The 13,473-nt window shown below is 39.7% G+C and overlaps 1 protein-coding gene across 1 annotated transcript in view; it reads right to left on the bottom strand.

Moving 5' to 3' along the window:
* ITM2B (integral membrane protein 2B) overlaps positions 1-8,723 on the bottom strand; it is a 34,879-nt gene extending 26,156 nt beyond the window's left edge. The window contains exon 1 of the mRNA XM_026493270.4: positions 8,369-8,723. Coding sequence (XP_026349055.1) covers positions 8,369-8,485 — 117 coding nt within the window. The 5' untranslated portion in view covers positions 8,486-8,723. The remainder of the gene's footprint in view (positions 1-8,368) is intronic.
* Between the last annotated feature and the right edge of the window lie 4,750 nt (positions 8,724-13,473).

The raw sequence follows: 13,473 nt of genomic DNA, 5'->3' as shown, positions 1-13,473 counted from the left end.
TGTTATAGGTTCATTATTGATATTTTAAATTCATAAATAGTCTTAATTTCTAATATAGTAAATATCAGTAGATATAACCTACATAAATCAAAAGTTCTTTGGGATCCTCAGCAATTTTTAAGAGTACAAAGGGGTCCTGAGACCAAAAAGTCTGAGAACCTCTCATTTACAGAAATGCGGAGCTAGGATCATTACATACAGCTAGGCAGGTTTTTCTGAGTACAAGATGCCAGGCCAAGGTGATGGATAGAGCCAGAATCCAGTCTGTATCCTGCTCACCAAAACCGCAGAGAGCACCCTTTTTTATTTTGCAGAAAGCCTAGAAGCTAGAGTGAACCCAACTGCCTCAAATTAATCTTCAAAGATAGAAATTAGATTAGTGGTTGCCTCTAACGGGAGAGGAGGACAGACTCTAAAAGGACATGAGAACTTTCTGAGCTGATAGCCATGTTCCATCTTGACTGGGTTGTTATTCGGGTGCATATATTTAAAATTATGTAACTGTACACTCAAACTCTGCATTGCACTGTATATAATCATAGTGTAATTTTTAAAAAGTGGGTTCCTCTGTGACAGGGCAGGAATATTTGCATTTTTTTTTTAAGATTTTATTTATTCATTTGACAGAGATAGAGACAGCCAGTGAGAGAGGGAACACAAGCAGGGGGAGTGGGAGAGGAAGAAGCAGGCTCATAGCGGAAGAGCCTGATGTGGGGCTCGATCCCATAACGCCGGGATCACGCCCTGAGCCGAAGGCAGACGCTCAACCGCTGTGCCACCCAGGCGCCCCAGGAATATTTGCATTTTAAAACTAAGTATTATTTGGTAAAATTCAAAATTAAATTTACAAAATTCTATCAACATCCTTTATGTAATGGAGAAATACCCACTTCTAGGAAAATGGATACAACTACAGACTGCTAAGGGTTTTATGTTACAGGAAGGAAAAATCCTCACCAGAATATCTTGTAGAGGGTGATGTAACAGCAATATCATTATGTAACTGACATGTGACACAGGGATAAACAATAATAAGAACAGAATATTCCAAAACAAGAATGATGAGGGGGGGAAATGGGACTTTATTATAATAGATGGGGATAGAGGAAACTCATTAACATTTAACTTGTTTCTTTCTATGTAGCAGGCACTGTGAATTTCATCCCAACACTCTAGGGCTGGTGCCACCAGACTATTTTGCAAATGAGAGAACTAAGCTTTGGGGAAGTTTCCTGACTTGTCCAAGTTACCAGATCCAGGTTACAAAATTAACCTTTGCCTGCAGGATCTCACCCTATCTGAAAGCGGCTTTAGGTTGGCGGCACTGGTCTATAAAAAAAAGCAGAACAGAAATTCAGAGCTTCTCTGCTTCACTAACTTTACTTCTATCTTTAAATCTCCACTTCTAGAAATTTTTAAGGTAAATTTACTTAAAACAAGTGACATCTGCAAAGCTGAATCAAAGCCAACAGGAAAACTAGAAAGATGCTACATTCGGTCTTACATCACATGGCTGTTTAATAATCTGAGGAATGCCAACCCCTATGACAGTCGTGGTTTTAAGTAATAGTAACGATATTGGTGATAACAGCAGCTAATGTCTTTTTTTTTTTTAAGAGAGCAAAGGGGTGGGGTGTGGCAGAGGGAGAGAGAGAATCTTAAGCATGTTCCACGGCCAGCACAGCAGCTGGACGCGGGATGGCTCTCACTACCCTAAGCCCAAATCCAGAGTCAGCCTTTTAACGGACTGAGCCACCCAGGTGTCCCTAACGTCTACTGAGTCTTATTCTCACTCTATTCCAGGCCTGGTGATAAACTTTTTACAGATTATCATACTCCCCATTTTGCTGAAGGAGAAACAGAGAGGTGAAGTAACTTACCCACGTATCCCGTTAATTTGTGAGATAGGATTTAAACCCTGAAGTATAACTGCACAGTCTGAGTTCTCATTAAGTAGACAGTCTTGCTTCCTGAACTGTACCCTTCTACTGAGTGAGGAAACTGGGACAAAAGGGAGAAATTGGTTGAGTTTCCACCCCAACCATTTAAAAATGTAAAAATAATTCTTAGCTCATGGGCCATACAAAAACAGGCAGCAGGCCACATTTGGACACATGGGCCTTAAATTGTCAGCCCGGCTCTCCACTGTAAAGGAGACTGAAACAGTGGCCCACGTCAGGCTGTCAGTATTTTTGCCTTGCTTGAAATTCTTGTATAAATTAGTTGGGAATATTTAAAACTCAAGTTTCAAATAAGAACCCTGATTCTAGCTTGCCTTTAATGATTGGAGAACCAAACAACACTGGGTCCTTTTTTTAAAAATGAAAATGAAGAATATTCTAAATTGCTTAATACGTAAAAAGCCCAGCTTCACTTGGGCCCAAGAGGCACTGAGTTTGTGATCTCTGCTTATCATGTCCAGCACTGCCCTAGCTAACACTGACCGCTTGCTTGGGAAATGCTTTTCCTAGCACTAGGATGAAAGCAAGGAAAAAATGAATTGAAGGAGAAAGCCATAAACTGAAAGATAAAAACTGACAGAGTAGTGTATACAGCAAAACAGAAATACTACAAAGGTTGGCTGAGAAAATGCATTTTAAGAAATGCAGGCGCAGACAGACTGATTCTGGGAATCATTTTTCCCAGCACTAAAGCTGGGTCTTCTTTTGGATGCTGTAGTGATCCGAGTAATTACTTAACAATGCAACTTACTATTTTTACCTTAAATAATTTTAAACATGATAATCATATTTAAAGCAGGGAGAACAATTCAAGATTTAAGCTTTAGCCTTAACGTTCGGCAAAACGTATTTTTAAAAATAATTTTGGCATTAAAACAAACTTTCAAATATACAAAAACCCAGCAAAACTCAATTTGTTAAAGTATGAAATTCAACTATGTCAACAAGTTTATGCAAATATTTTTAAATCTCCAAGTACTGCATATCTAACACCGTAATTAGTACCAATTTCTCAAATAAATTCCCTAGATATTTAACTCAAAAATGTTCAGTATTTATAAATTAGCCAAATTTTATTTCATCATTAATTTCTCTTCTGATACACATCCACATATACATTAGCTCTGAGTCGTATAGTTACTGCTGGAAGCTGATTAATACTAAAAGATAAAACACTAAAGGAAAAATCAGAATATCCCTATCATAAAAATAATTCTTTTCCCTAACTCAAAGATCAAAATTCTTTTGCTTAAAAATAAAGTCTATGTTCATTCTTACTTGATCTTGCCCCAAATGGTAAAATTATAGAAATACTTCAGAAAGTTCTTTCTTCCCCTCAAATCAATTACAAAGCTTTAAAGAAATCTTCAATTGTTAAAAGTAATTTTGTTCATTCAATTGTTGGTAACACATAAAAAGAGGATTATATTATAGCTATCTTTAAAGCTATTAAGATGTACCACAAATACTAATTAAAGGGAATAATCACAATTAAATGATTTTTTAATCATGTTCTTAGGTCACATCTTTAATAAAATTTCTGTTTTCAACTTTCATTCATCTACCTTGCAAAAACATTCACTGTTAAGGTTTGTGCAAAGAAAGTAAGACAGCCAGGAAATAACTACACGTAAGCTTCGTGAACAACTAGCCCCAGTGTTTATATTTTCTACATCCTTTGGACAAAAACCACCTCATTGAGAAATTCAGAATTGTCAAATCCTTTAATAGGCAGTAGTTATGACCTGAAAAAATTCTTTGATGGCAAAGTCCTTAACTCCTTCAGTTTAAGTACTAATAAAAATTGCCAAGTTTACCTAAACCTTTAGGAGGATTCATCAATTTTGTATTTGAAAAGACGTAAATATTTTCTGGATCTTCCTCTACAGACAGTATTTTACGCAAAGCAATCCAAGCAGCTTTAGTTATAATATGAATTCAGAAAGTATTTCCTTTTGAAAAAACATAACGCCTTTTAAATACACACCCCAGATATTTATATTATGATGACAGAACAAGATAAATAAAATGTCCCAGAATTACTACTTATTACATTTTTCAATGAACATTTAAAGTCAAGCTTTAGTAATATATAATGAAAATTTTTTAAGTTAAATACTAAACTAAATCAACTTAAATAAGCCTGTGCTATGTGTTCTAAGAGATCCTTCAAAAAACCTTATATTCACTTAAACCTCTAATATTGCAGAGCTGAATGCCGCAACGTCTCATGGGCTTATGATTTTGCTAGTAATACATTGCTTCTGTTTAGTCCAGACAAAGCACGTTTAAGATGACACTGTGGAGCCCCAGGCAGGTAGCTTGTCCTCCAAATATGCACCATGCAACCTTGTCCAACCTTTGTCCACCGTCTGCAGCGGCAGCAACCCGCAAGGCACGTATACAGGCGGGGTGGGGGCGACCGGCCTGCCAAGTCACAGGGTATGCACGGGAGCAATTAATTTATCTCCCAGTACTAAACCCTCACGCTTCAGCTATCAATAACCTCATGGAGAACCAAAATGTAGTGACTGTGAAGTTTTTACTGGCCACTGTTTACAACACGAAATTACACAACTAGGTAATGATACTTCTTTAAAAAGAACCAAGCTCCCAAATCCTTTCTCTAAAGGTCAACACATTTCAGTAAATGTCATCACATATTTTATGTTCCTCCTTACTGCCAACTCCCCCAAAACAAAAACCCCACCAACACCAAAAAGCTAAATTACCAAACCCCTCAGTCCTATTTATGCACACAGGAAATACCATAAAGTGTGAACAACTAGGGTCCAAAGAGCCATGCTGTAATGGGTAACTCAGAACTTAACTGGGTTAGTAGTCCTGCACTTTTCTCTACCAATTCCATCCTGTCCCATCTTCTCTCCTACACAAGCACTTTCCTTTACTCTCCCTTTTACTTCTACAACTACAATGCAGGGTAGAGGAGGGGCAACACTATTTTTCGGCACTACAGTTTGCAGGGATATCTATGAAGCAAATTAAAGCTTTTTGAGTCTTGATATTGGGAAAGGTGTTTCATAATTCGGCATTACAAAAAAAAAAAGAGCTGTTAACAACTATTGCTCTAAGGTAACCCAAAATTAAAAAATTGGTTCATTACATAATACCTTGGTCCATTTCTTTTCTCTTTGACCCACTGCTAATCAATATGAAGGAGGAACGTAACATGCTGAACATGGAGAAGAAAGGGATGTCTGGTTAGGATGAGGAGGTAGCTGTTACTTTTCACAATTAGAACAATTTAATTCCTGCCAAATGTAATTATGTAATCCTAACATCTTCAGAGAATTTTAAAACTGTAAGGGTCCTTACAGACCATGTGGTCCTACCCTCTCATTTTATGGATAAGGAAAACTAAAAATTTAAGCCCAAGATCAAGCAGTTATGTAATGACAAAACTGGAACTTCTGACTCAGTACATTAAGTATTTTCTTTGATATTTGCACATATATAACAATATTCCAAAGGTCAAAGTTACAGACACAAACATGAATGAATTGCTGCCTGTAACATAAAACATGTATATAATTTCAAATTCACCTGTTACAAAAAAGAGGTCATACTCTTTGCTATTTCTGTATCTGAGCTTTGTGCCAGCTGGAACAGAGAGAGAAAGGTGAAAAATTAAGGGGAAAATGTAGGAAAAAAATAGTAAATAGCAAGCTAGCTGAGATCATCAATAGACATGACTAACTGGAGTTGAGAGCTACTGAAAGACAAGATTGAAAAACAGGGCAATGGAACCGCTTTCAGAGGGTTCTCAACCTGCAATGAGAAAAGAGCTAAAGAAATAGCAAGAGACAGGAGCAACACTGAAGTACTGGAATGTGTGTTACATAAGACAGCTGACGGGAGTGATCAGAATTCTTGGTGGTAGAGAGAGACCAGAATTCTTCGGTAGATTCTAAGGTTGTAGAATCCGCATTTTTAAACCAGAATCCAAGATGACACCAGGGCAGGTGACCCTAACGTGTACATTTGGAGAAACAAACATCATTTGGATATTATGGTCTAGAAGGGTTTAGAGGTACTAAAAATTTCTTGTTCGGGAGTTCTGGTCCATAACCAGCTTTACTTCATTCTCTCAACCAACCAGGCAGGCAAGTATATGCCCCAGGCAAACACACGAAGGTCGATTCTGTGCAGAATCCAGGCAGTCAAACTCGGTGGTTACCATAAAGTCACCCCAAGGAGCTACAGCATATTATGTAATCACAGCCCAAGCAGAGATGAAGAGATCAGAAGTTCTTTCACAATGCCTGTGATTAAGCAAAGTCTTCATTACCGTTAAGTGTCTGATTTTTAGGATTCTACTTTTAATGTAGAGCAATATTTTGCCACTCACTGAAGAAAAGAAGACTTTGAGCTTATAGCTAAAAAAAGAATTAGTCATTTTTTTATCTGCCTATTCATCCATGACTGCTGCGTGGTTACAAAGAAATACTCTGGCCCCTGCAGCTTAGTTCCAGTATTTTTATTTGGATATGGGAAAATAGATATAGAAAATAGAAACAGAAAATGCAGAGCTACAAATGGTTACTTTTTCACAGTGGCTGTGACCACAAAATTTGAGTACGGTCAAACTGTGAGAAATTCTGAGAATCTGAAAACAGGGTTAATGTTTCAGGAATGACAGAAAACATCAAGTGTCAGATTTACAGCTGCCTAGCAAATTAGTTCTGACTTTTATCCAGAGTTCCAAATCTCCTTCAATACAGATCAAGAGAAAAGCCCTCTGAAGTGACATCATCCGATGCTTTCTCTCTTTTTTTAAAGGGAAGGAACTGTATTTATTTACAGGATTTTAAAAAGATATATAGTAGGATTAAAATCTCTATATGTATCCGAGATTGTTATGACAGGGTACTTGACCATCTATTTTAGGTACAATGAATGTTACATAAACATAGAGCTAAGATAATAATTTGCTACTGGAATTATCCTCTGTGCATTCCAAACATTTTCTTTTAGACCAAGACTGTTTGCAATGGATTCAGAAAAACAATACCAATACCAAAACTCTTAATCCTTTTAGGGATAGGAAATCAGTTCACTGTTCCTATTACAAGGCAAGGCAGTCATTTAAAAATCAACCCCTGAAATTTTGTTTTTAACCACAACATTTCCAAAAAATAAGTACAGGTACATCCAGTTTAACACTACAGTCTCAAAATTTTTTAACAGTATACTAGTGCCCTATTTTTCAACAGGAATTTTCATTAAACCATATTAAAAAACACACACACTACTCACACCTGCACACAATTATTGGGTTTTTTGAAGTTAAAACTAAGTTTATCCTACTGATAACAGGTCTTTAAAAATGCTAAGGAAAAAGGAAGTTGTGCAACATAAATAACTTCTACAATTTGTACAGGATTGAATGTTTGCAGCCTAAAGATCTTGTGGGAAACAGGCTATGAAGCGTTCCTTTTTAACTTCTGACACAATTACAATTACATTCTAAATAAATTATTATTGTAATCTGCTAAAAGTTAGCACAAGTATAGTTCCACTCCTGATTTTTAATTAGGACAAAAATAGGTATTTGTAAAAATAAACGAGAATTTTATAAGGGACGTAAGAGTTTCTCCCGTTTAGTTTCACTTAGCGTAAGGGGTCCTCATAAACATGCTTATACAATTTAAAAGCCAGTCGTGGGTTTTACACTAACATCTACCCAGTAATTACTGATCTTTACCGAGAATATCTGTTTTAATTATAAAATCAATAGCTAAAGCCTATTCTGAGCAGATCTTCACCTCACTTTCTCCCCTCAACCGCTCCTCAGCTCCCTTTCCAGACCCCAATGTGAAGTTCACCTGCCAATACCGAAGGGCCATGGAAAAGGAGGTACAGAAGAAAATGCTTTTAAAATTAAGAAGCTTACAACAGCTGGACTTAGTCCAAGTACTGGTCAGCCTAGAAACGAAAGTAGGAAGCAACAGAGGTTTAGGCTTGTAATGATGTCAGCCATTTTAGGCACATTATTTATACTGGGAGGAAGTGCCAAACTCTGTTGTTGTTTTTGTTGTTTTGCATGTCGCCGCTGGTCTCCAGGTGGCACGAACCCTGTCCCGACCCCACGCACATTCCCCCGCTGCACAACGACCGTGAGCTCGGCACAATTCTTCGATCCCTCTCTCCAGGCCTCCCAAGCCCGGATCCCGTGTTAGGCACCGCTTCCTGCACACGCACTTTCTTACAAAGGAGAAGCTGCGGCCGGACAAGAAAGGGGAGCAGCCCCAGAAGAAGAGCCCGGCTCTCCCGGGGACCCTCGCCCGCGACCCGCGCCTCCTCGGCTTACAGAGTCACCCCCGGCCCCGCGCAGCCCTGCCGGCCGGGCCAAGCACCCACACCCCCGACCTCCCCGGCCCGCGGACCTTGCAGTCTACCGCGACGGCATCGGGGGGGATGATGAGTGCCTCCTCGCCGCACTTGGGTTCGTCCTTCTTGGCCTCCTTCTGGGCCAAAGCCGAGTTGAACGTCACCTTCACCATGGCGCGGCCTGGGGCGCCCTCGGAGGGCGGCGGCGGGCTCGAGGCGGGGGCTGCGGGTTCCTGGTTGCAGCTGCAGCCTCCTCGGCCGGGCTCCGGGCGCGGCTCAGCGGCGGCTGACGAGCGGCGAACGGCGCGGCGGCGGCAGAGGCGACTACTGCGGCACCGCTCCCGCAGCCTCGCAGCTCCCGGGCGAGGGCGGAGACGGCTCGCACCCCCGGGGGCGGGGTCGGAGCGGGGAGGACTGGAGGGGCGGGGCCGGAGGCGGGCAGGAGGGGCGGGGCCGGGCGCCGCGCCAGACTCTGCCCGCTCCCCACGTCCCACGCAGGATCGAGCCGGGGCGGGACCGGCGTTCCTTGGGTGCGGGCCTGGATTTTCCGGTTCTGAGTTCGTTTCTAGCCGGTTTAACCTCGGGGCTCAATGTTGCAGGTTTGTAACAAAATCAGGTGAAATTTTCTGGGTTTGCCGCGCACAGCGGATTAGGCCGGCCCTTTCCTGCTTGCTGCCCCCACCGCCAAGTCTAAAGACTAGGACTTTTGGGCGTCCACACCTCCATTTCCTCTATGTTGTGGAACCGACCCTGTGGAGCGCAGAAATGTTTAATACGCTCTATCCTTGTGATCTGACTTCTTTTATATTCCTAGGACCTCACCCAAGGGCGTTACCTCACTCAGACTTGCCTTGTCTTCTTTCCCTCCCTTGGAAGTTCAATACCTTCCCTGCCTACTCCCAGAGCAATTTGGAGGAAGGCTCTTAGCAGATTTGTATTTTGTACATCTCACATTCCTAAAACAAAATGTTCCACTTTTGTGCAGATTTGAACGAAACCCGCGTGCACACTGGGCTGATTTGTGATTGAAAGGCAAGGTACTCAATGATGAGTCTTTAGTAGTTTTCTACAAAATTTTAAAAAATATTAAGGATAAAGCAAAATTACATTTTGAAAAGAGTTTACTTAAAACTATGTGAGAGGATACTGGCCTGCACTCTTACTGGGTTAATGATTGTGTGGCCCTTTGGACAAATGGTTGATCTTGTACTTCTCCCACATTCTCCCACCCCACTCTGTCCTGTTTCAACCTGAGATGTCGATAGGTCTAGAATGTTTCAGCTGTGTCAAGTCTGACCCGGGTTAACTGTAAAGAAGGTAGGTTGAGGCTGAGTTCCTTGGAAATGTGGCTCTGCTCAAGGGAGAGGTTAGGTCTCAGACTCGGTAAAATCAGACCCAAAGTCCCTGTGAAATAGTTAAAGATCTTCATATCTTTCTGATCGTATGTTTCCAAAGATCATACTGGACTGAGAGAGAAACTCAGTCCAGACCTTAAGTCTGCCTTGGCACTCTGAAATTGCGGTGGAAATAAGTGTTCCATTGAGAATGGCAAAAGTTGAATTCCAGGTCTGGTGAGTTCTGACCCTAGCCAGCCATACATCTTATGGCAACTTACTGAAATTCCCTGGGCCTTACTTGTCCAGGGATCAACTCTGCGGGGTTTCCTCCGTGAGCTGGCATAGTTTCATAGATTTCGTGAGACGCTACAATTGAAAACTAAGGAATTCTGAAAACAAGATCCGGAGGATTATAAATGATTATACATATATCCTTCCTGCTTCTCTTTTTGTTATGATGGGATGATGGAAAAATATTCAAGTCATTTGCACTACATAGAATTAGGGAAGAAAAGAAAAAATTCTGGACACTATTAAACAAATTAGGAAACTATGGCAAAGGAAGTATGAAGGCATTTGACAGAATCAGAAACTAACACCCTCCCCCTCAATTTCTATTCCACAAGACTTGGTAATAAAAAACCATTCATTATTTTGCATACCAGTATCCAGCTACAGTTTAAAATCAGTTGGCAAACAGTCTGGGAATAGTCTCCTGGTTTTGTTTCCCTATTTTATCTGGTGTGTCTACAAAACAGTGTAGTGCACAACAACAGCAGAGATAATAAAGAAACTGGATTAAGACCAAACATAGCAAATGCAGTCCCGTGATTTAATAAAAGGTTGCCTGTTGACCCTGGAAGGAGTGGGGGAGGAGGAGAGTTGATGACTCAACAAAAGAAAGTTAAAAACATAGTGATAGGTTACCATTAACTACTGAATGTTAAGGGGCTTCTAGAAGACCTTTGTTTTCCTTCTTCGTGGTGATTTTGAAAAAAAAAAAAAAGGAGACTCTATTTTAAAAGTGATCCTTGTGTTACATTTCACCTTGATGTCGGTGTTTTTCTGTTTAAACAGGAGGGAAGACAAAACAGAATCAGAGAATTAAATTCAGGAATCTTAGATCATTTAGATTTGTATGATGTGCTTGGAGATGGATTTTTTTAAGATTGTTTGCATCTCAATTTCAATTAATTCATTCTCTTTCAGTCTTAGCTGGCGACCTGGAAATTTTTGCAAATTTGGGGCCCTTGGCGAAACAGCATCACTCAGTATGCCCTTTGAAATGTGCTCTTGATACTTTCTCTCTTAACCCAATGAGTGGCTGTGGCTGGGCCTCTTGTAGCTGTCTCAGTTTTTATTTAAGAAGTATTTCTTCCAGGCGGTGGTGAAGGCTTCACTTTGTCTCTCTTCAGATTTAAGCAAGCACCATTCTTTTCTCCATAACTTTAGATAAATCTTTATTGTTTCTAAATTTCTTATCTCCCAGGTGTATGTTTCTTACCACCTCCCTACCTCAATACCATATATGTTTTTCAGTTATTTTACTTTATACCATGTTATTATTTTCCTTGATGAACTGACTTAATTAGTTTTTCAGGGTTTTGTTTTTCTTTTCCTCTCAGAATCTCAGGCTGTAACATGCCTTTGGGAATTGTCCTAATAATAAATGCAGTTCTCTTGATTTGATTGATTGTGGCATTTGGGATTTTTGTTTCGTTTCATTTTGGTGGTGGAAAAACGGGATACTCTCCAGTCTTTCGCTGCCATCTATTAGCTCCCTCCTCCAAAGCACGGCTTTCCAAGTACATCCATGCTTGGGATATGTCTCTTCATATTTAAAAGAGAAGGAGAAAAAAGAGAGAAAAGATGAGAAAAACAAGTCAGAGAGAGAGAGAGAGAGAAATGGCAGAAAGGCACAGAGATGGTCCAATAGGCAAAATCCACTCAAACAACCTGAACCCTAGTCTTACTTAAACTTCACCATGCCTCATATTTTGCCAGTAATACTCCAATAAGCCAACTGTTCACAGTATGACATTGAAGTCTAGAATGACCTGGAGGACCTGGTGAAGTTTCACAGAGGAGACAGGATTTTAATTGGAGGGATGGAAAAGATTTGGACGCAGAGAAAGGAAGAGGAAGAACAGCCTGAGTGAAGGAAACAGCATGAACAAGGACACCAAGACCACCACCTTGAGAGAGGACTGGGCCAGGGGCTTCCAGCGAGGGTACACGCTGAGTAATGCGGGGCCTAACAGCACGATAGGGAGGATGGAGCCATAAATCTCTATGTTGTGTTACAATGAGTAGTACTGGAATTTTTTTCTGACAGAATTGCTGAAAGTTTCTGCAAATAACCTGTTCAAAAGAAAACAAAACAAAAAGATTGCTCTGTAAAGATTGATTGGCACTCTGAGTGAATGAAAAAGAAGGAAATACCAGATAGAAGTTTCCAGGCCATTGAGACAGCTTCCTTTTTTTTTCTCAATGAGGGTAAATTAGATACATTTTTAATACTCATATATTAGAAGAAGAGATGCTGTATAAACCAAGATTACTAATAACATGTAATAGAGAGCTTGTGTGTGTATAAACCAAGCAAGGTAAAAGAAATATGCACAGAGGGTAGCTAAATATCCTAAAAAGTCTGCCCTACTCCAGTGAAATCGTACCAAGTGTCATACTGGGCTTCACCCAGGAAGGCTAGAACTTCCAGGCAAATGGCATAGAGGTGTTGCTGTTATCATAATCATTATTTTGGCAACATGGTTGGGGAAGAGGCACTGATATTTCTCTGTCATGACTGCATATATGAGCTACAACCCTCCCCCCCACCCTACACCCTGCACACAATGTGTGTGTGTGTGTGTGTGTGTGTGTGTGTGTGTGTGTGTGATCTAAACTTCAGGGCCCTTTGTCATCAAACCAGACTTATGACCCCAGTGCTCTGTCCACTCTATTCTGGCCAGCTTTCAGTATAGGAATTTGCCCTCCTTCTATCTTTACCAAAATTATTATTTTAATTAATACAGAGAAAGCAATAGTTTGCCATTTTTAATCCCATTTTGTTATAACAGAAGAGGAACGTGAAGTTAATACTAAGAAATGTCTTTCAGTGGGTTTCTTAGATGCTCGATTAAATTTCCAGACCATTAATTCCATCTTTTTGTGCACTTTTCTAAAATGAGATAAACCTGACAAATATAGTAGGACATGTATAAGAAGCACCTGCGGGCAGATTCCATTTAACACTGATTTTTTAAAAAATGTACTAATTACCCCAAGATCTAATTAGAAGTCCCCATGAGATCCCTATATTTTTTCCCCTTATTTTTTAATCTTTTCCCCACAGCAGAGACAAAAACAATGCTAACTTTATGTGGATTCGATTGAATTATTTAACACTGTGACACTTTAATGAAATGAAGAAAATAATATCCTTTAATCCTAACTCTGAAAATATTGTTTAAAGTGTAGCTGCATTCATTAGTGGAACATATGGCAACGTACATTATCTCCCAGAAATATTTTGTAAACTTAACTGCTAAATAATTTTAAAAATTATTTTGTCTAGAGCCTTTATGATAATGAGCGAGATAGTCTAATCAGGGTTTGATATTCCACATCTCTAAATATATTTGTATATTATGCCTTATATTTCATACATACTCATTAATTACATCTAAGACATATGTGCAAATTTTTTTTAAATATATGTGCAATTTAAATCTAAGTCAAAATAGAAAAAAAAAGTGCTGGGCAGGAAATCAAAAAACAAATGTGGCTGACTTGGGACACTTAAATTTCTGAACACTATAAAT

This window comes from Ursus arctos, unplaced genomic scaffold (genome assembly GCF_023065955.2).
Source record: "Ursus arctos isolate Adak ecotype North America unplaced genomic scaffold, UrsArc2.0 scaffold_10, whole genome shotgun sequence".
Classification (NCBI taxonomy): Eukaryota; Metazoa; Chordata; class Mammalia; order Carnivora; family Ursidae; genus Ursus; species Ursus arctos.
This window is presented reverse-complemented; position numbering and strand designations above follow the sequence as displayed.